This window comes from Stegostoma tigrinum, chromosome 36, assembly GCF_030684315.1.
Source record: "Stegostoma tigrinum isolate sSteTig4 chromosome 36, sSteTig4.hap1, whole genome shotgun sequence".
Lineage (NCBI taxonomy): Eukaryota > Metazoa > Chordata > Chondrichthyes > Orectolobiformes > Stegostomatidae > Stegostoma > Stegostoma tigrinum.
The window spans coordinates 18,219,943-18,230,983 of record NC_081389.1 but is presented as its reverse complement, the minus strand read 5'-3'; the positions used below and the strand labels follow the sequence as shown (position 1 = coordinate 18,230,983).

General features: G+C 42.3%; 1 protein-coding gene across 1 annotated transcript in view; it reads right to left on the bottom strand.

Moving 5' to 3' along the window:
• Positions 1-8,014: 8,014 nt before the first annotated feature.
• LOC125446753 (sorbitol dehydrogenase-like) overlaps positions 8,015-11,041 on the bottom strand; it is a 59,805-nt gene continuing 56,778 nt past the window's right edge. The window contains exon 9 of the mRNA XM_059640119.1: positions 8,015-8,313. Coding sequence (XP_059496102.1) covers positions 8,073-8,313 — 241 coding nt within the window. The 3' untranslated portion in view covers positions 8,015-8,072. The remainder of the gene's footprint in view (positions 8,314-11,041) is intronic.

The following is an 11,041-nucleotide window of genomic DNA, read 5'->3' as shown; positions in this document are numbered from 1 at the left end:
CAGAAATTAAAACAGATGATCAAAGGTTTTGCTGTAGAGATGCATTTTAAATGTTTCAGATCATAAGGATTGAAACAAAAGCTTCATTTCCCATTCAATGTGTTTGGAAGGAAGACAATAGGTGTTGTGTATTTGAATTTTGAGGAAATATTTAACAATTGATCTCAGAGAAGATACATGAAGAAAATAATTTTTGAAGAGAATGTTGTCACAGGCACCAAAGACAAAGACCAAATCTATGTGGAGATGTGGTGGCTGCTGGTCCCATCAACCCTGCACTGGTTGGCTTTCTCTGTTTTCCATTGTTTCAATGTTAATTTTGTCCTTCTTTCCAAAGCCTCCTGGTACACCCACTACCTCTCAAACCTCCAGCAATTTGCAACCTTTGGATTTCTGAGTTCTTTATTCATTCACAGATGATGGTGTTGGTGGCCAGGCCAGCGTTTATTGCCCATCACTAATTGTCCAGCGGGCAGTTAAGAGTCAGCCACATTGCTGTGGGTCTGGAGTCACATGTTGGCCAGACTAGGTAGGGAGGGTAGTTTCCTTCCCTAGTGAACCAGATGGATTTTTCCAACAATTGACAATGGATTCAGGGTCATCGTTAGACTCTTAATTCCAGGTATTTATTGAACTCAAATTTCACCATCTGCCATGACGGGATTCGAACCCATGTCCCAAAAATGTTATCTGGATTAGCAATAACACCTCTAGGCCCTCACCTCCCCATATTTCATCAGTTATGGCAAATTGCCTCCAGTTAGTCTCACTTCATCATTAGCAAGCATGCTTTTCAACTGTTTAATCACTAATCTCTACAGTTCCCTTTTTAAACTTCTCCACCTCTGCTCCTGTTAAAGTTCTTCCTTATAACTTTCTTCTTTGAATAAGCTTATCGTCACACCTGCCTTATATTTCCTTATGTGATCGTGTGCTAAAGCCGGTTTGATGGTGATCCTATTGAAGTACAGTAACTGTGTTAAGGTGCTAAGTAAAAGCAGATCATTGCTGAAACCTGAGATAATACTGAATGAAAATATTTTCTGAAGAAGGGTCTTGACCCAAAGCGTCAAACTTTCCTGCTTCTCTGATGCTGCTTGGCCTGTTGTGTTCATCCAGCTTCACACCGTGTTATGTCAGATTCTCCAGCATCGGCAGTTCCTACTATCATTGCTGAAACCTCTCTTGCACCTGTGTCAACAATTTTTTTTTCCCTTTATTCATTCACAGGAAGGTGTCATCACTGGCTGTGCTAGCATTTATTTTCTAGTGGAGGTTAAAAGTCAACTACATTGCTTTTCAGGTAGAGACATGTCGGCCAGGCCAGACAAAGATAGCAACTTCTTTCCCTAAAGGGCATTAATGAACCAGATGGATGCTTCTTCCAACAACAGATTTGTGGTCATCATTAGACTTAATTCCAGACTTTTTTCCCCTCACCCCACCCCACCATCTGAGATGGCAGGATTTGAACCCAGTTCCCAGAACATTAGCTGAGTTTCTGGATTAATAGTCTAGCAATAGGCCATGGACATGCTAATGACTTAGGCCTAGTCACAAGGAATTGAAGTCCATATGATACAAAATTTGGGCATGTGGCACACTGAAGATGAAATTAAGAAATTATAGGAAGACATAACCAGGTTAATGAAGTATCGTGAATAGAGTATAAGGAAGCATAATTCAGAGCATTGTGAGGCAGACCAGCCTGCTAAGAAAAGTTGTGAAAGGAAGTCAGCCTTTTAAAAAAAAGCTGAGATTCCCAAAATTACGGTAAACCAAAGGAATCCAGCATTACATTTACGAAAGGCATTAGAAAAGCAATTATGTCTGCAAAGGCTTCAAAATGTATATGTAAATGAAATGTAAAACTAAAAATGTGATGATAAATAAGAACAATATGTTAGTTAGGTTGCTTTGGAAGATTGAATGCAGGAAGAATTGAAAGTCCTGGGAAAGTCATTTTGAGGATTCACCAGGATTGTAATATGGAATTAGAGATCCTAGAGAAAAACTAGAGTTGAAAAAAATCGGAGTTTGTTCACTTAAAGGATTACGGAAAATTGAATGGTTTTCAAAAGGAAAAGAGGGTTTGAAGGATAAATAACAAAAGCTTGTTTCCACTCATTGACAAATTCAAAAAGTTAAAGACTCAACTATTATAAGAGTGTAGTGCTTGGAACGAAGGTCAGGTGGATCTTATTGACTATGAGATCCTTGATTGGGACTTTTAACCTGGGCCAATCAGGGAGCCCTGGCTGACAGATCTAAGTAGGAGATTAGGGCTCCATGACATGGTAGTAATGCCCTACCCCCGGACCAGGAAGCCTGGATTCGAGTCGCACTTGCACCAGAGGTGTAAAATAGCATCTTGGAACAGGTTGATTAGAAAAATAGGTTAAATAAAAAAGCTATAAGCTGTCGATTCAGAGAGTCTCCTGATTCTAGGGACTGGTTCTGAGTTGGCTGGTCAGAACCCACATTACTCTCGTTCACATAAATAAAGGGTGATTTGGTGACAGGATACTGGCCTTTGTGAAATTGTTTCAAAAAGTACTGTGTTGGAAGGGTGGAGGAAATTCTTTAACACAAGAGTTATCATGTTGTAGAACATTGCACCACATGGGACTCTGGAATTGGAGACATTTGTGCAAAGGAATGGACCATTTTTCACTGTGCAGCCACTACAAACGTACAGTACTCTTGATGTGAGGTCAAGGACAAAGCTCCTTTACACTGTCAAAACAAATGGATCTAAATTCAGCACCTGGTGAGCTTTCCCTTTTTCCATTCCTGGTGCCGTGAATCAATGTAGTGGTTTCTCTGAACAGTTCACTTTTCGCAGGTTCACAAGGCTGAAGAACACTGAATTGGGAAGTACAAAAAGAACGTAGAAATAAATATGCTGCAAAACCTTTAAAAATAAAGGCATTTAAATCAATTCTTCACACCTGAAAATCCACAGTACAATAGAATATTCCAAGCCACAATGGCACTAAACCAATATTTACATTTGGGACATAGACCATGACACACTCAACATTTCAACACTCCTAACTCATCAAACTTAGCCTTTCCTGCTTGGCAAAGCTAACAAATATAGGATTGTCTGATGACGTTCAGAGATTGTTTGGACATTAAAGGCACTCTATAAATACAAAGCTTTTCTATTCAGTCATTTGAGATCAGCTATCTATTAGGAAACTAGGATGCATGATCAAGAGCAGTTACAGACAGCTGACAGACCCACAGAAGCAAATGGGCTGGGTATAGTTTTAAAAGCAAAATTAATGTGAGCTTTGCAGGTAAATAATCTCAGGATAATAGCAAACTATTTGAGATCGCGTCTCAAGACTTGTAGGTGAGCAATGGGCACAAGATAGGAAAAAGCAAAGTGGTAAATACATGCCACAAGAGATCACAGAATTATGCACCTTTTATACAACCCCTGGAGTGTTGAAGCTGGCCTTTTGGCTCATCAACTCCACTCTAGCAATCCAAAGTGCAGGGTCTTCCCTGCCTTATCCCTGCAACCCCACATTTCCCATGGCTAACCCACATATCCCTGGACACTATGGGTAATTTAGCATGGCCAATCCACTAACCTGCACACGTTTGGACTGTGGGAGGAAACCCACACAGATGCGGGGAGAATGTGCAAACTCTGCACAGACAGTCACCTGAGGGTGGAATCAAATCCAGGTCCTGGGCGAGAGTGAGGCGGTAGTGCCAACCACTGAGCTACTGTGCTGTCCAAATTTCATAACAGCAGTCATGTGAGAGAGTGGTCACCCTGTGCTGTCATTTATACAATTCAAGTACTGTTTTATTATGCAGAAGGGGGTAATTCAGCCCATTGGGTCTGCATTAGCTCTCTGAATGGGTTTCATAATCCTGACTGTTGTTTCTATTTAATTAATTATCTAATGCCTTGATTGAATCTGCCTCTGTCACACTTCCAGATGGTGTGTTCTGTACCCTAAGTATGTCTCATGAAAACACACCACATTTCCTTCTTTTGCAAATTACCTTACATCTGTGCCTTCTTACACTTGATTCTTTTATCAGAGGGAACAGTTTCTCCTTATCTACTTTGTCCAGTTCTCTTACTATGTTGAAAACTCCTATCAAGTCTCATTTTATCCTTCTCCTGTCTGAAGAAAGCAGTTCTCATTTCTAAAATCTAAATTCACAGTGAAGTTCCTCATCGCTGGAACCATTCTCATAAACTTCTTCCACACTCTCTCCGATTCATTCACCTACTTCCTAAAATGATGCACCCGTAACTGTGCACAAACTCCAATTTTGAGGAAAGATCACTTGACCTGAAATGTTAACTCTGATTTGTCTCCACAGATGCTGCCAGACCTGCAGACCTTTTCAAGCAATTCCCGTTTTCAGTACTGATTTACAGCATCCGCACTTCTTTCAGTTTTTATCTGGCTAAGGCTTAACCAGTACCATATAAAAATTTGGCAGAAGTTCCTTAGTTTAGCTTTATTCTATCCTCCTCACAGTCCACAATACTTTCAAATTTTGTCTCATTTATAAACTTGTTAATTATCTTCTAAACAAAATCAAGAGCATGTGAACTCCACTATGCATTTTTTTCAAGCTTGAAAAATACCCCGTTAACCATTACTTCTTGTTTTCTATCCTTCTCTCAATTTTGCATTCATGTTACTTTTGTTCCATTTTATCCATAAGCTATCATTTTCCTCACAAGTCTATTGCAGACACTGAATCGAATGCCTTTTGGAAACTATGTACACTGCATTGACAACCTTGTCCTTATTAACCCTTTTTTAAACTGTTCAACAACTGCAGAAAATTAGTTACACATAGCTTTCCATTAAGAAGTCCTGTGTCAGTAGTTCCTAATAATCCATATTTTTCCACATGACAATTCTATCCCCCTGCTACATCTGCTCTTGTCTCCTCTAGAAATGTATCTCTGAGGTTATATTATTTAATTGAATTGACTAAGCATTTGAATTCAGAATAAATTAGACTGAGAAACATAGGAAGTAGGAGCAGCAATAGCCTCTGATCACAATCATTCGATATGATCATGGCTGATCATACAACTCAGTAACATGCTCCTGCTATCTCCCTGTACCCTTTGGTCATTTTAATTCTAAGGTCTATACCTAAATCCTTCTTGAAAACATTCAATGATTTGGCCTTAACCACTTTCTGGGGCACAGAATTCCATAGGCTCACCACTCTCTGGATGATGACATTTCTCCTCATCTCAGTCCTAAATGACTTGCCCCATACCCTTAGACTGTGAGGCCTAGTTCTGGACTCCCTGGTCATGAGGAACATCCTTCATGTGTGTATCCTGTCTAGCCCTGTTAGAGTTTTATGGGTTGCTATGAGATCCCCCCTCTCATTCTTCTAAACCCCAGCCAGTATGGGCCTAAACGATGCAGTGTCTTTTTATATGTCAGTCCCAGGATTCGCTTTGGTAAACCATTCTTGCACTCCCTCCGTCACCAGATAAGGAGACCGAAACTGAACACAATACTCCAGCTGGGGTCTCACAAGGCTTCATTTGTGTGTTCATCCAGTTTGACTGAAATAAGTATCACTCACGGTTCAGTGGCAGCATTGTCACAGCTGAGACAGAGGAAAGGCATAGCCTAGAGGCTTGATGCATATTTTAGGCTGACAGTTCAAAGAAGTACCTCTTGTTTGAAGGTGCTGTCTTTTTCATCCAATACTGAACTAAAATCCTGCCTGGCCTTACAGACAGATCCAAATGATTCCACTGTATTGTTTAAATAAAAGAATTTACATTATCATGTTATAACTTTGCTTTAGATGGCACCTTATGAACTGGCCCTCTTGATTAACCAGCAAAACATTATATTCTTCAAACAGCAGAAGTTTACAGTGTTGTCCCAATGCCAGAGTAGCCAGTTGAGGGTTTGTGAGAAGGCTGGCTGTCTGTAAGTTTTATTTAAGGCAAAGTTGCATTATGCTTGAAGTGAAAATACTTCATGCTGTAAATGAAGTATAACTGTGAGGTGCATGCCCTCTGTATTAGGTTTCTATTAATTATTGAGTATTTTTGCTTTGTGCTCCTATTCCTTTTCATTCTTACATGTCGTATTTCTCTCCATCAAAGTCACTAAAACAGCTCTAATGTGAGCGACTTCCCTCCGTGCTGCATTCTGATGGGCAGGCTTTCGTTTAAAATCCTACCTCAATATATTGGGAAAGGATGTGTCAGTGAAAAATGGATGCAAGGCCGAGAAAAAAATTTTGGCTGCTAATGAGACACATATTTTAAGTAATTGAAATATTTAAATCCCATCACGTTTGAGTGAGAGGCTACGCCTGTCAGAATATTAGCTGACTATTAAGTAATTTGTTGGGCAATATTTCCTACTTGGGCACACCCTGGTGAAATGATGAATCTTCTCTCAGCCTCTGTTGCCAGCATCATGACAGCACGAACAAGATTTGTAAGCTCCTGGCAACTCCCGCAGTGTCACCATGTCTACTTCACACATAGAGGAACTCCCTCTTGTTTCACTTCATATTTCCTCATTACTACCAGATAATCTAAGCAAATTGCTCAAAGGCTTGGCTGCGCTGTTACAATCTCGTGTGTTCAGATTTATCCAACTTCTGCACAATGCTCCTTTAAAAGGTTGTTTTTGAGACCTCCCGCACCAAGTGGAGATGGCTCAAAATGGGAAGAAAAAGGGCAAATGCCAACACTGAAAGGCCTCTCCTTGGGCATGTGTGCAAAGTTTGGTGCCAGACCATCCCTGGTTGCCCTGGAGAAGGTAGTAGTGAGTTGTAGGGACACATACAGTATGCTGTTACCCAGAACTTTGAACTAGTGACAGTGAGGGAATGGTGATATATTTCCAAGTCAGGATGGTGTGTGCCTTATATAGGGACTTGGAGCTGGTGAGGTTGCCACACATCACCTGCTCTTCTTGGTGGTGGATGTCTAGGTTTGAAAGGTGCTCCCAAAGAAGATTCGGTGAGTTGTTACAGATGGTGCAAACTGCTGCGGCTATTTACAGTTAGGGGAGAATATTTAACATGGTTGATGGGGTGTTGATCAAGCAGTTGGTATTTGGATAATGTCAAGCATCATAAGTGTTGCTGGAGCTGCATCCATCCAGGCAAGTGGGGAGTATTCTGTCACACTCCTGACTTGTGGCCTTGTAGATGGGCAGGCTTTGGGAAGTCAGGAGGTGAGCTATTCAATTTCCGACCTTCAATGTGCCCTTGCATTGATATGCCTGGTCTAGTAAACTTTCTGGTCAACAGTAACATCCCAGGATGTTGACAGTAAGGGATGCAGCAGAGCTAATGGTGTTGAATGTCGTGAGGTGATGGTTAGATTCTCTCCTATTGACAATGGTCATTGCCCATTTTTACTTTCCATAAACATATCTGAGCCAAATATATAATAAATATATTTGTCCTGATCTTACTGCGAGGGAAGTGGGGTGATTGGATACGTAGATACACTTTTAGACAACTACACAGGCCGTAACTAATCCCCTCATGTCTGTGCCAACTCTCTGCAAGAGCAACTTACCTGGCCCCAGTCCCTCTCCTTTCATCCACAGCCCTGCAAACCTTTCTCTCCTCAGTTGTCCAAACCTCTTTGAATTTGTCTCCACCACACCATCACACAATGCAGTCTACATCTTTTTGCTGCTTAAAAGATTTTCCTCATGTTGCCTTTGTATTCTGTAAATGATTATCCTTTAGTTCTGGTCTTTCTGCCAATGGGAGCAATCTCTCTATACTTGCCTGATTTAGCTCTCAGTCTGATGCCCACAGCTAACTGGTTGAAAATATGAAGCAGAAAGGTTATGATTCATTTTACATATCCCTCTGAGATCCTTAACTTGTTCCTGTTGTATCTACTGAAATCTAAAAGTGGAGAGAGATCACAAACTGGAGTGGGGAGAATGCAACGTAAATAAACAGAGGTCTGGCACCACAGTTATACACAGTGTTTATTGCAGAAGGTCAATTGGCTGGGTGATGTTACTTTTACAGTGGTCAAAACTGTAATTGCGCAAACAAAACAATCAGAAGAAGCTGTGCTGGGGACACTGTCTTGTTTGGCATTGTGATTGTTGTTGGCCGCATTGGTTCTGTGGGCACAGCGATGGGCACTGCTGCTGTTCACAATTGAGGACCACTTTGATTCCAGCTCCCTTCTTCACGCATTCAAATCCTTCCTGGGCCTGCTCCAGTCCAAAACGATGAGTGATCAGCGGTTTGACATCCACCTTCTTTGAAGCTAGCAGGGCGATTGCAGTGTGCCACCTGGAAAAGAAAGAGAGCTAGAGGTAACTACCAGTTCACATTGTCCCCCACAACTTACACGTCTGCCCACTTGGTCATTACACACAGGCTCAAATCTCCGAGGCTCCAGGATGCACATCAGGATTTGGCCCAGGAAGTTTCAACTTCCAATGGGCGAGTCTGTCTTGTGCAGCAGCTCTCGATTCGGAATTACAACTCAGGTTTTGGATAGCTCTGACATACTGACCCGGTTAATTACTCAGGAAATGTTAGGAAACAAAAAAAATCAGTCTATCATATCTCTTCCAGAAGTGACACGCCAAACAATTACACGGGCACCTAACCCCACCAGACCTGTGGATTACCCTCCGGATCTCTAAATACCCCTAATCCCTGGCCACGTCCTCTGGTACCTGATTGCTATCTGTCCTTGATGACCCCGACCACATCCCGATGGCACCTTGGCCTCCCTATTCACAACCTTATCCATCTGTGACCATCTCCACCTACCAACTCACCCCAGCTGCCGCCTCAACTGCCTGCCCTCTCACCTAACTGCAACTCTATCCACCTATCACCTCATCCACTGGTCACCCTACCCTAGCCACCTACTGTCTCACCTCGCCTACCCACTCATTCAGGTACTCACCTGCCTGTCTGCTCTGCACCATTCACTTCTTCATCCACTTACCCATTCATTACCATTGATGTTGGTCATCACAACTTAGAAGAATGTAGGTGGATCTCACAGAAACCAATAAATTCTAACAAGCCCAGTTGCAGGAAGGATGGACCAAATGACCAGAGAGCCTAGAACCAGGAGTCACTCTCTGAGGATATGAAGCAGACTGAGATAAGAAGTTTCCTCACACAGAGTGTGGTGAGCTGATGGAATTCACTGCCACTGAAAGCAACTGAGGCCAAAACATTGAATATTTTCAAGAAGCAGTTACATATAATTCCTTAGGGCTAAAAGGATCAAGGGATTATGGGAAAAATGCAGGAACAGGGTACTGAGTTGAAAGATCAGACAATGATCATATTGAATGGTGGAGCAGGCTTGAAGGGCCAAATGGCCTACTCCTGCACCGATTTTCTATATTTCTTCGTTTTTTTTTCTACCCAGACGAGACAGTAAACTGAGCCATTGGCTGCTTTCTAATTTAAAAGGTCTCCTGAGTCTGTTTCTACAAATAGCAGGGGTGTTCTCCCTGGTTAATTATCACCAGTGGGGACAGAAGAGAAGTGCTGTACAAATGGATTGCAGCGGTTCAAGAAGGCAGCTCACCACCACCTTCTCAAGACCTACTGGAGATGGACAATAATTGCTGGCCCAGGCAGTGAGACCTTTCTAAGAGGGTGGTCAGTGTTAATTTGAGGTTTGTCTCCTGCAGGGAGCCTGGTCTTAAACACTATACCTCTTTCTCATTTAACTCGACTCCAAACCAACTGGGGTGCTTGAGGTTTTGTTCCATGGGCCCCTAGTGGTACCTGGTTTAAATGGGGGCCACCACTAATTGTGCACGTGGTGGGGATGTTCGCTTCCCTTTTGTGGGGTGAGTCCCGAACATGCCTCACTTTCCCTGGAACACTACTGCTATGAGGTGGATGTTCAGGTTCTACTATCCTCCCCTGCAGCTCTTTCACTATGTGAGGCTTCACCTTCACTTACTCTTGATCTGTTTGAGAATGCCATTGATTCCCCTTGTAATTATACCCTGAGGCTACAGATAGCCTTTTGTGCTCCTGTGATGCTGCTGGGCCTGCTGTGTTCATCCAGCCTCACATTTCATTATCTTGGATTCTCCAGCATCTGCAGTTCCCATTATCACAGCCAGATTTCTGTCCCTGGTTTGCCATCCATTGTCAGCTTCTGTGGCCCTTTCCTGCTTTCATTTATGGTGACTGGCCTAACTCTCTGCTATCTAATCCCTTCAGATTCTGTTCTGACCATTTCTGATACTGTCGGCCTCCCTTGGCCGATTTCATTCAGACAACCCTTCCTGAGCAGGTTTAAGGACCTCTAACAGCTTCAGGCATTTTAAGGCACTTCCCTCTGAGTTAATGTAAGTGACCCACCTTGAGCCAATTCTCAAGGAATTTATTACACTCTGTGAATCTTAGTTCTCAGAAACCTTCTGTCGCTAGCTACCAACTTTTTTTTTGTCAACTCGACTGTCCTTTTTCAATTTGAGGGAGCTATCTTGCTGCCAAACCATGTTATTTCCCAATAAAATATCTATCGCTGGTACTGGCACTGTCCCTATTGAGTCTCAGAGTAAACTTTACGCAGTGCTCCTTTATAATCCTTTACCAGCACACTGGGGTTTAATGTTCTTCCAGGTGAAGAACCTTTGATTCTCCCCTACTGAGCAAGGACTGTCTCAGTGAATGCTGGTGCATCTTTCTAGCTGTTTAAAACAGTGAGTGGTCACCATTCCTTTTTGACAAAAATTCTTGAGAGCTCCGAGGCTCAAGTCATACCAGAGCAGACAGTGACCAATGTTAATGTTGCAAGCTATGGCTTCACAGATTAATTTCTAGGGGAAGACAGAAATAAACAATTTTCCTTTATACTCTCTGGCCTTCTGCAGTGCAAACACTTGGGACTATTTCCCACTGGGTCCCTTCTTGCAATAGTCCAAGATGGTTCTACTCAAGCTGCCAAACTTCCTTTGACTGTTCCACTTGCTTCAGGTGTACTCACCTTACCTTTATTACTCTATGTTGTGTGAGCCAGATTATAGTC